Source organism: Nanorana parkeri, unplaced genomic scaffold (genome assembly GCF_000935625.1).
Source record: "Nanorana parkeri isolate BGI_ZX_2015 unplaced genomic scaffold, ASM93562v1 scaffold2558, whole genome shotgun sequence".
Lineage (NCBI taxonomy): Eukaryota > Metazoa > Chordata > Amphibia > Anura > Dicroglossidae > Nanorana > Nanorana parkeri.
Genome location: NW_017308826.1, coordinates 56008 through 68539, shown reverse-complemented (window position 1 = coordinate 68539; position 12532 = coordinate 56008). Strand labels below are relative to the sequence as shown.

Here is a 12532-nt window from a genome sequence, read left to right as displayed (position 1 = left end):
GTTGTGTGTTGTGGCCTCCACACCCGTCAGTTGATGCGGCGGAGTGGTTGGGGAACAGAAATCCAGGACGCTCTGCAATCAATCAGAGTAAATATTTCCATCGGGAACGTAAATCACGCTTCGGAACTCTCTGGTTACAATTAGTTCCTCCAAACTGCATCCTCTTTCAGGCTGTAAACACACCCAGGAGTCAGCAGAACCGGTTCTCCGAGTCCCCGGCACACACTCGCCCCTCTGTCATTGGCTGACATTGTCCGACAGATGCAAAGAGTCACATTTATATAACCCTAAAATTATACCGTAGAGATCGGTCCGGCCGATCTCACCGGATCCGACACAGATTTACAATGTCATCTCAGACCGAAAACATTGGGACAGCTCCGGGATAACAAGAGGGGATCCGAATCTGAACATTTCACAGTGCGCAGTGCTATCAGAGGAAGCCTTTTCAGTCCAGGAGAGGATCCGCTGTTCTATCAAAGTTTGTGACTGTGTTAGAATGTGTGACCGATCAGCTGTTCCAGAGCAGATCGCTTCTCCTGCACATACCATCTGCGATGCCGATCTGCCCTGGAACAGCTCAGAAAGCGTTGCATTCTAAACCTTTTGCCGGCCACACATTTTAACCCCGGAAAAAAATGGGCGTGACTACGTTAGAATGTGTGACCACGTGACCGGTCACACATTCTAACGCAGTCACAAACTTTGATAAAATACCGGTACAACTGTGCAAGACTGAAGGGGAGGACGGAGGTCAGATAGAAGACTGAAGGGAAGGACGGAGGTTTTTTTGGCGCGCAGCTTTAAGACGTGAAGTGTAATCGTTTGTAGGCTTGCCAATCCGGGGGACACGAGCCTCCTTGGACTAAGCCGCCCAGCAAAGCTGATTCAATTAGGTGACGGTATTTACTGAGCGCTTGTACTGAGGATATATACAGCCGGCTCCTCGCTCTCATTCAGAAGAACTGGAGCGTGACCGCATACGCTATACATCACATTCCATCCACTGCACAGGAAGACACGCGGGGGGGGGGGATTAATCAAAGCTGGAGCAGACAGAATCTGGAGCAGTTGCCCATGGCAACCAATCAGCACCTCTCTTCAGGATGCTCAGGCAAGATCTGAAAATGAGACAGAGAAGCTGATTGGTTGCAGTGCAAATCTGCTCCAGATTTTGTCTGCTCCAGTTTGTGATGAATTCCCCTCACAATGTATAGAGAGATATATTTAAAGCTGAACTCCGGCCTTCCCTACAGTTTTGTACAGTTGTGCCGGCTCCTCTTCTGCCCTGCAATGGTTGTCTTCAGCAGTCTAACACAGTCAACATGACTTACAGGAGGTGAAAGCACAAATGATTATCCTATCTGTGTGCTTCTTTCACCTCGTTGTCCAATCAGGAGTCTTGGGGCGGGCCACTGACCAAACCGTACTGATTCGTACCTTTCCCAGCACACAGAGTGGGAAAGGCGGCACTCTGAACCAATCAGGGCTATGTGGTCTTCACCGGTCTAACACAGTAAACATGTCTTACAGGAGGGAGAGCACAATGATTATCCTATCAGTGTACGTCTTCCATCTCGTTGTCCAATCAGCAGTCTGGGGGCGGGTCACTGACCAAACCACACTGAGTCGTACCTTTCCCAGCACACGGAATGGGAAAGGCAGCACTCTGAACCAATCAGGGCTATGTGGTCTTCACCGGTCTAACACAGTAAACATGTCTTACAGGAGGGAGAGCACAATGATTATGCTATCAGTGTGCTTCTTTCATCTCGTTATCCAATCAGCACTCTGTGGGAGGGTCAAGGACCAAGTCGTGCCTTTCCCAAAGTACGGACTGGGAAAGACGAGGCTATGAACCAATCCAGGCTATGTTGTCTCCAGCGGTCTAACACAGTGAACATGTCTTACAGGAGGTGAGAGCACAATGGTTCTCCCATCAGTATACTTTTTCCACCTTGTTGTCCAATCAGCAGTGTGGGGGCGGGGTCACTGACCACAGAACAGGAGGTCACAGACCCTGCTGGGCTGCTTGGCAGGGCTTCTTTGATCACAAGACTAACCGAACCGAATCACAAATCTTTCGGCAGGTAAGACGGTTCACTTGCGCTGTGTGGTGACCCGCGGAGGGTTGTCACAGACCCGCCGTGATTAGGATGTTACCGTAATACGCGGTATGATTGGATTAATAAGAGTGTCACATGACCAGCGGGATACCAAAAAAACCCACCATTCTTCCAAGCCGTTCCTCGCCGCGTCGCTGTTTTTTTATCGGCGGCGACGCAGAAAACCGCCATCGCCATCAACCAGCTATACGAAGAGGGAAAATGAAGATTCCGGCGGCACGACGACTTCTGGATGAGACGCGACCGCTGCGCTGGACTTCTGCACGAAATCTCATTAGGCGCTAATTAATTCTTCTGGGCTGACGATGAGGACGAGCGCCGCGCTGCAGCGGAACCATCCGGATGACGCTTTGGTGGCACCGCTGACTGTCAGCCGAGAGAGGAGACACAGAGGTCATTGTTGGATCATCTGCCGCACACAAAGGTCCCTGAAGGAGAGAGCTGCGCAGTGAAGGGACCGTATTGATCTGTCCCCCGGGGGGAGGGGCGAGAGGCAATCGGTGACGGATCGCAGGACATGCCGTGTCTTCTCTTCAACGGCTATAAAAATCACGAGCTGCAGTTTCTTCAGATTGAATCCGCTGGCCCCAAAAAAGTGCTGCGGTGCAAATTCCACCAGACATCAGACGGAGCTGGAAATTAATGAGTCGTGGATGAGCATCCAGTTCACGTTGAAGCTTTTTGCTTTCCTGCCCCCCCCCCACACACACACACTCATCAACATGAAATAATAACACCGTTCTGTTCTCACTACAGCCCTTATTTCAGAACTAGTGATGTCATCAATGAGTCTCTGTGCTTCTATATGCAATGCATGGCTGGTGGGGGGCGGCAGGGTGCCGTACATAGCTTCCTGAACACATCACAGCGCCCTGCCTCACTACTCCTCTCAAGAGCCCTCAGTCCTGATGCAAGTAGTGGGCCGGCTCTTTGGAAGAGTTATGCAAATGTCCCAACGCCTTTAAAGGTGGGTGTCAGTCTGGAGCAGTGGGTGTTCCTAGGCTGTATTTGCATACAGGCGACACCCACATGCTCAGCCGCCATGATTGAAAGAACTGAAATCCAATGAATGAAAGGGGCGGGGCCAGGGACGGTCAAGCTGGGGAGGAAAGTGCTAGATGATGCTAGGCCAGGAAATGAGATGGACTCCGTCTGACTTGCTGCAGCTTCTAATGCACATTGTGAGAAGCTCCCAGTGTGCAGTGACATCAGAGGAAGAGGAGAGGACCCGGTACAACTGTGCAAGACTGAAGGGGAGGACGGAGGTCAGATAGAAGACTGAAGGGAAGGTCGGAGGTCAGATAGAAGACTGAAGGGAAGGTCGGAGGTCAGATAGAAGACTGAAGGGAAGGTCGGAGGTCAGATAGAAGACTGAAGGGAAGGTCGGAGGTCAGATAGAAGACTGAAGGGAAGGTCGGAGGTCAGATAGAAGACTGAAGGGAAGGTCGGAGGTCAGATAGAAGACTGAAGGGAAGGTCGGAGGTCAGATAGAAGACTGAAGGGAAGGTCGGAGGTCAGATAGAAGACTGAAGGGAAGGACGGAGGTAAGATAGAAGACTGAAGGGGAGGACGGAGGTCAGATATGAGACTGAAGGGGAGGATGGAGGTCAGATAGAAGACTGAAGGGGAGGATGGAGGTCAGATATGAGACTGAAGGGGAGGACGGAGGTCAGATTTTAAGACATTTGCATGACTATGTAGTAAATATCCCCATAATGTAGTACACAGATCATGTACATAGTGAAAGCGTGACAAGTGCTGTCGGCATTCCCAGCAAGTGCAATAAATAGTTGTCGGTGTAAAGGTCTCACGGAAAGGAGAAAAATTGGAATGATGCAATTTATGGCACCCTCGGCATCCCTTTTTTACAAATCTTCTACTGCTGCTGCAGACCATAATTTGTTTTATATACAGCGCCATCTAGTGGCGGAAGGAGAGAAACACAACTGGCTGTGGAAGGGAGGCGGGGAGGCCAGATTTTGTATTTAATTGTGACTATTGAGGAATGTGATTCAATGAAAAGTTTTTTGTGCCCTTTAATTTCAGATTACACGAACTGCACTAAACTGGAAAAATGGAGGAGCCCTAAAACTTTTGACCGGTAGTGCGCAGTCTAACCTTGTAAAAGTAGCAGTGACATCATCACTGTGCTGTACATGGCCTGTGCACAGAGCAGAGCTGTGGGACCCAGCAGGCTCCTCCCACTACAGGAAACTACAACAGGGGCGGAGAAGGACCAGTCACCCTGCACAGGGAGAGAGAACAGCAGTGACCGATTGTTATTACAGGAGGGGGCGGAGACAGGACCAGTCACCCTGCACAAGGAAAGAGAGTGCAGCAGTGAGCTGTCTATATTACAAGAAGGGGCGGAGACAAGACCAGTTACCCTCCACATGGAAAGAGCAGCAGTGACTGGTCTTTATTACAGGAGGGGGCAGAGACAAGACCGGTCACCCTGCACAAGGAGAGAGAAAGCAGTGAGCGGTCTTTATTACATGAGGGGGCGGGGACAAGACCGGTCACCCTGCACAAGGAGAGAGAAAGCAGTGAGCGGTCTTTATTACAGGAGGGGGTGGAGACAAGACCAGTCACCCTGCACATTATATGCATGTTATTATTATTATTATTTCTAATAAGCCAAAGCACTGCGCGGGGAGGGGGGGGGACAAGTCTACTTTTCAATCTGTGAAGCGTGGCTACATTCATTCCTCTGCGCTGAGCATTAAATCACAACCCTCAGAACTCTATGGAAATACACTAAATACATTGTAAACACAACAGGATGCTCATAAAATGTGCGTGCGACGCCTCTGACAAATGCATTGTGGGAAAAATAAACTTCACCCTCAGAACTTAAACCCGGCGTGACTAAAGTGAGCAGAGAGCGCGCTGACAGCGGAAAGAAAATAAAGACGTGCGAGGAAAAAAAAATTTAAAAAATGAATTTGCATGTTTTGCAAAAACACAAAACGTATCCAAATCCAGATTCTGGAAGTTTACAAAGACAAAAATAAAGTCCAGCCTCACACACAGGGGGTGATGGGGGAGGAGCGCCGCATCCAATCACTGCAACAGTGTTAATGCTGCTGACATATTTTCATCTGATGTTGTCAACTTTAAAAAAAAACATTTATTGAAAAACATGAAGCAAAAGATAAAACGACCCATTTTGGGAAACGTCGTAGGACTCATCCGGCCACCACGTTGTTACTATGTATTAAAATATATATATACACTATATTGCCAAAAGTATTGGGCCCCTCCCCCTCCAAAGCATTGGATTCAGGTGTTCCGTGACATTTCCTGGCTACTAAATATTCCGCGGCCACCTGTTACTGGGATTATAACAAAGTGGAAGCAACTGGGAACAACAGCAACTCAGCCACAAAGTGGTAGGCCACGTCACATGACAGAGCGGGGTCAGCGCATGCTGAAGCGCACAGCGTGCAGAAGTCGCCGACTGTGTGCAGAGTCAATAGCTACAGACCTCCAAACTCCATGCGGCCTTCAGATTGGCACAACAACAGTGCGTAGAGAGCTTCATGGAATGGGTTTCCATGGCCGAGTAAAAATATTACACACATGATAAAAATACAAATAAAAATTGTCTTAACATTTACCTTTTTTTTCTTACATGCATAAACTTGATAATAATAACAATATTATTATTATTACCTAACCCTTTTGTTAACATGGGTTAAATAATATTTTTTGAGTTATTGCGATGAGAGGGCATGCTGGGATTAGTAGTCACACACCAGTCAGACCACAACTTGGTGATATATAGAGAGTAGTAGGAGAAATGGCATCTCCCACGTATGACGTCATAGCCCCTCCTCCCGGCTCTCACCCAGATAATAAGGCTCTCGCACAGCTCGTTCTCCTTGCCAGCCATCTCTTCCCGGTCACCCGTTTCTTTCCTCCTGATCCGGCTGACCTCACCTGGGAACAGGGAAGGAGGGAGGAGCAGACAGGAACAGGCAGCACTTGCGGATTCTTCCCCGCTCCGGCGCAAGTTCCCACAGAATGAATGGGAGCTACGTCGCCGTAGCAGCGTAAATCTCCTCTGTGAATAGAACCCTGACACACGCCCCCTCTATTGCTTTTCGCTCTAGCCACTCCCACGCCGGATGACAGGTGGATGGCACGCCCCCAAGCTTGCAGCAGGTGACTCTGCGAGCTCGGGGCCAATCGTCTAGCACACGGCGCGGAGTCAGCCAACCGGTTTTGAGTAGATAGAGCTTCCTTGCTCGTAATTGGTAGGTCGGCGGCTGTGGGCGGGGCTGGCGGCTTGGGATCCCACCTATTGTGAGTTGAGTGACGGACGGCTGTTTCTGTCACGTGTGTCAAAACAGAATGTGGGATTTGTAGGGAAACGTCTCTTGTCACCCATAGCAACCAGTCAGCTTTTATTTGTCAATTTTAGTTCTGAACGCAACCTGGTTGCCATGGGCAACTGTACATTTTTAATCAGCATGCTTTTCATACATAAGCATTGGTGCGTGATGAAAAAAATCAAATAGGGCACGCTACATTTTTTTGCAGCGCAGTAATGCATCACATCCTATTGCAACATGTAATAATCATGTATTGTGGGGGGGTTTCAAGAATTCCCCTTCATTGGGGCCTGGTACTGTTGAACAAATTGTGTACTAGAGCTGATGGAGTTGGAGAAATCCTGAGCAGATCCTGTTCTAGAGTGACAACGTTGCTCCTCCTCCATAGATGCAGTACACTGAGTGTTGTCACCCTGGGACAGGAAGTGTATTACTGCCGGGATCACTGGGTAAAAATAAAGGTAAAAACTCCTAAAGAAAACGAATGTAGCCGCCATATCTAGGGAGGAAGCTGCAATATGTTACACGGTTCTTACCATGTTCTTAGGTTTAGATAAAAAATACACAGAAGGTCACATTAAATATCATGTCATGCACACACACACATACATACACACACAAATAAACACAGAAATGCACACGCACATAAACACACACACATACATAAACACAAACATACACACACGCACATAAACACACACATAAACACACGCATACACACATAAAACACACACATGCATAAACACACGCATACACACAAAAAACACACACATACATAAACACACACCTACACACACACGCAATGGACTTGATTTACTATCATACATATTACAAAGATATGAACGTTGCTACTATGCAACACTTTTGAGAGTGTGTGTGAGTCCCTCCCTCCTCCCCCCCAGGCATTGTGGTTCCTCCCACCAGCTGTTATGCAATACTGACGTCTCAGCTGATGGGAGGAACCACGGAACCTGGCAGGGGACGTGCTACATGATACACACATAAGTGTTGGATTGCAGCAGCATGTCTACAAGACTTCACAGGTTAGACTTGCTGCCCACCAGAACTGTAAGTATTCCATATATTATTTCACAGGGAGCTGCTGAATATTAGGACATGATGTGAATGTTCAACCTGTAACATTATTTGGATGTTCAACGTGCAGGCTAGGACCACATCATACATACTGAAGTTTGCGTGTTACCGCACGTTGTGGTAATGCGCGGTTTTACGTGCATTACCACAATGCATGAACATCAATTTGCCCCCCAAAAATTCTATTGATTTGGGGATAAACTGTTGTTTTATTACTGCTTGTTTAGGATGTACAGTATATACAATTTTGTATTACAAATAAAGAGTTCACACATGACAAAGGATTCCCCGAGCACTACAAGTTAGCTCCAGAGAGAGCACAGCAGTAATGATCTCCATTCAAACAGGCTGACTCCCACTGAGACCTCGGACGCCGCCATCAGATAAGGGAGGACCGCGCTCTCCGAGTCACTGTGTGTGGGTGTGGGACTCGTCCGGAGTCATTGCATTCTGTAATTAACAAGTTTATTTTGGGCTAAATATAGAAATAGTAACTCCGGAGGCCGATGTCATACTGGCCGTGAGAAGTCGCCAACGTACTCTGCTTTACCTGAAGGACGCGCGCTCACCCTCGCGGGGCTGCAAATCCTCGATCACCAGGTCCGGTCAGCTGGGGAGTTAGGGATACAGTCTGTGACTTGCCCCCAATGCTCCACCTGCTTCCTCACAGGAGAATGCAAAATGTCACTAGGGGGGTTATTCACAAAGCTGGCCGAAGGATCTAGCTGTAGCTGCGGCGGATCCTTCGGCTAGCTTCGGTTGCCTGAGCCCTTCGGTTCAGTAGGGCAGCTGTACGGGCTATTCACTATACCCCGTACAGCTCCCAAAGCCGGCCGAGCGGCTCAGTCGAGCCAAAAGGCATATGCTTCGGCTCCACTGAGCCAAAGTGAAACCCGAAGTGGGCCAAGCGGCCGGCCATTGGCTGCCCGAAAGCCTTCGCAATTGACAGCTGGGCGGAGCCAGCCACTTGCAATGACAGTTCAGCGTCCCCTGGTTACCTGGGCACGCTGAACTGTCATTACACAATGAGAACTCAGCGGATATCACAGCCGGGTCTGCCCGGTTATTCATTGGCAGCCAATAGGAAACAGTTGGGCGGAGCTAGATGTCACTGCTAGCTCCGCCCAATTGTTTTCTACTTTTTTCCCCCCACTGTTTTTTTATTCTCTTCAGTACCACGGAGGTACCGAGCAGAATAGCCGAGCTGAATGGCGCTCGTCGGCGACATTCGGCTATTCACTCACTGCCGTTCGGCCCCTATGAGAATAAACCGAGCGGCAGCGAGTAGCCTGCCGGCGGTTCGGCTCAGCCGTTTCAGATGTTGGATCGGCCGAGTCGAACTCCTTCTGCATGTTTGGCCGACCCGAAGCCAGCCAAAGCAAGCCGATGTACGGCGGAAATAACCTATACAAGCCTGAAGTGAATAGCCGAACAGCATTCGGCTCACATCACTTTTCGGGTCGGTTATTCACTCGGCTGCCTACGGTATGTATTATTTACCTGAAAAAAAAAACCCAAATATTTTTAAAATGTTGTGTTAGTGATAATAATACGAAAGAAAGAAAATATGTACAAAACTGCGATACGAGAGCGCACAGGGACCCAAAGATCATTTCTGACTTGTTGTCTCTTAAAGTGACACTCCGGAGTTAAATCTTATAAATACATTCAAGTCTCTGAACTCTGAACAACAATGTATCTTATTTGTGTATCACTCGGCTGTAGATCCTCCAATCATCTCTGAATTGGTGCCGACACTGTCCTTCCTTCTGGAGGGTGACCACTTGTGTTCCCCACGGTCCCTGTGTGTGTTGTAAAGTAGTCACCGATCCAAGCTCGCTCCCGGGATGGACTACAATCTCAGTGCAAACTAGTATTATTACATATTATTTATATAGTGCCTACAGTTTGCGCAGCGCTTTACAATATAAGAAGACGTTACAATCACCATACAATTCAAGACAAACTAAACTAGGACACCTCCCTGAAAGTGCTTCTTTCAGGTTGGGATCCCTGCTTACCCTGTGTCTCTCCTCTTCTCCCAGCCGAAGATCTCTACTGCGCATGCGCCTGTCCCATGAACCTTCGCTGCCGCTCGAGACATTTTCAGATCTTTGGACGGGAGCGAGCGGCGGAGACACAGGTAAGTAAAACCCTTTTTGGTGACATCTTTTTTTTTTTTGCATATATCACACTGCTTGCTAGCAGGAGATACATGCAAAAAAAACCCCTGAGGGTTTAATGTCACTTTAAGGTACTTGAATGTATTTTTAAGATTGAAGTCCTGCGTTTGGTGTCACTTTAATGTTATTATACTATCTTGGCCTTCAGATGTCAGTCTTCAGCCGGCCACAATGTTATATAACCGCCATAAAATAATGAAATTGCTCTTTCTTGCCGTCATACAACTGTGTTCCATTTGCAGGCAGCATCTGTATGAATTCTCTTCCCCCTACTCCTTTAATTGGCTCACCGCCTCTAAAAGCCCGTCCTGAGGTCAGATTCCATATGGCATCCCTGGCAGTGTTTTTAGGTATACTGCACTGGGAGATTCATATTTTGCACACTGATTACTCAGAATGCTATACATGCAATGGGACACCAACTGTTTCCTGTTACAACACTGGGACTGATCATGTGATCACTAACACCGGAACCTCCCACTCAGTGATCCTTGTGCTGACGTCATTGATAAAATATAGTCACAGAAGAGTTCCCAAAGGGCCTCATGTGCCCTCTGGGCTGGAAGTTGCCCACCTGAGGTCTACCCAACTGGTATGTGATAGAACCGGGGCCTAGTAACTGGAGGATCCAACGCTGCGCCATGGAAGAAAGCCACATGCCCCGCCATTCCTGGAAGTGACGGTCATTTCATATTGCTCCGGAAGGTTGAACAGATTGGCGGGAGGGAGATATAAGTAGCGGGTTGGGAGGGGAACTCGCAACCAATTGCACCTCTCGCTTTGCTACGCATGAGCAAAACCCATGTTCACTTTAAAGAGGAAGTTCCCCAATTCCTGTAAAGTCTCTAAAAGGCGCCATTAAAAATTTTCTAACATGGCCATTGTAAATGACAAATGACTTACCCCTCCCATGCAGGCCAAGCATGTCCGTCATTGCCATGAAATGTCCTGACAGCCCCGTTTCTTCCATGCCGCCATTTTGACTAAAGGCCACTCCAGCTCAGGCCATTTGCTCCCTTACTTTCTAAGCCTCCCCCCATGATGACGAGCCGCCTATCCCGTGCGTGCTCACCCAGCGCTCTAGTGGTTAATCATTTTGTTTACACCTTGCTATAGTAAGGGCAATGTAAGCGCCGCCAATCCTGCTCTTGCGCACCTATCATGTCCCCGGAGAACGCGGGCAGTACAGCCAACTACACATATTTATTATTATTATTATACACACAATTATTATTATTATATACACACACATATTTATTATTATTAATACACACACATTTATTATTATTATTAATACACACACACACACACATTTATTATGATTATTTATACACACACACATTTTTTATTATTATTATTATTATATACACACACATATTTTTTATTATTATTATACACACAATTATTATTATATACACACACATAATTATTATTATTATTATTATACACACACAATTATATACACACACAATTATTATTATATAGACACACATATTTATTATTATTATTATACACACAATTATTATTATTATTATTATTATATACACACACATATTTATTATTATTAATACACACACACACACACATTTATTATGATTATTTATACACACACATATTTTTTATTATTATTATTATTATTATTATTATTTATATACACACAGACAATTTTGTCAAATGAAGAAATGAGGGGTAAAGAGTAAGATTACGTGACGTGGAAAATGAGTTGAAAGGTCCACTTTCCGCTGACTATGACAACATACAAAATGTATCAACGTAAAAAAAACAAAAACCTTCAAAGATAATAAATTCCTCTTAAAGCTCGGAGCCGTTCTCATTACCTGGTAATCTTTATTGAAGAGTCACATGATAAGAGGCCGGGCAGCTCTACTGTAATGTCTGATTGCAGCTCCAGTGACCGCAGTGCATTACCTCCATCTCCACCAGATACGGAATATGACACGCAGATATTTCTGATGGTTCTGATCCATCGAGCTGGAATAGTGCATATGATATATTAAACCTCCACTCCACTCCGCCGTGCTGGGTGCTTATGGCATTCTGGCCACTAGAAGGAGCCAAGGAGCATAGATAATCCTTAGAGATGACGCTGGGTGATTCACAGGCCATTCCCGCCACTAGGTGGAGTGGAGGAATTCCTATGCTCCTCGACTCCATCTAGTGGCCAGTTCTGCTGCAGGAAGGAGGAAGCATTTCCTCAGTCTCCCCTCCCCCAGGGATCAGTCTGCAACATTGTAGCAAGTCCCAAGGTGAGAGGCTGCAGCAGGGCTTGATCTGTGTCAGACATTTGCGAACACAGCCCAGAACTGCACAGACACCGGGATTTCCATGACTGCGCCATTTCTGAGCCGGCATCTCAGTCCATTGGCTTGTGTTGGGCTCTAAGTGGTGTTACTACTACTTAAAACATGCTAAAATGACATGTGATAACCCTGACTGAGAGGTCACATTAGAAGACCTAAACTGCACTTTAGGATGCCATAAGTGGTAATGGCGGCTTGATAAATAAGGAGTAATTCTACTTTGGAAGCAGCGACGCTACAGAGATCTATAAGAAGCCACGCAACTGTACAATAAATGGCGGCTTTAATTCGGAATCGGCCCTCTGTCACCCCCGGCACAAAAACACTCAGACTTGTACAGAGAGGGGCAGCTCTAGGTGTGCTGCATGCAGGCCCGGCGCTACCGCAAGGCAAGTCAGGGGGCCGCCTGAGGGCGCTGCAGGGTGAGGGCGGAAAAAACAGGGCATTTTGACAAGTACTCGTACTTGTCA

The 12532-nt window shown here is 47.2% G+C and overlaps 1 protein-coding gene across 1 annotated transcript in view; it reads right to left on the bottom strand.

Moving 5' to 3' along the window:
* Positions 1-6210, bottom strand: part of HOOK1 (hook microtubule tethering protein 1) — a 45479-nt gene extending 39269 nt beyond the window's left edge. The window contains exon 1 of the mRNA XM_018573829.1: positions 5977-6210. Coding sequence (XP_018429331.1) covers positions 5977-6021 — 45 coding nt within the window. The 5' untranslated portion in view covers positions 6022-6210. The remainder of the gene's footprint in view (positions 1-5976) is intronic.
* Between the last annotated feature and the right edge of the window lie 6322 nt (positions 6211-12532).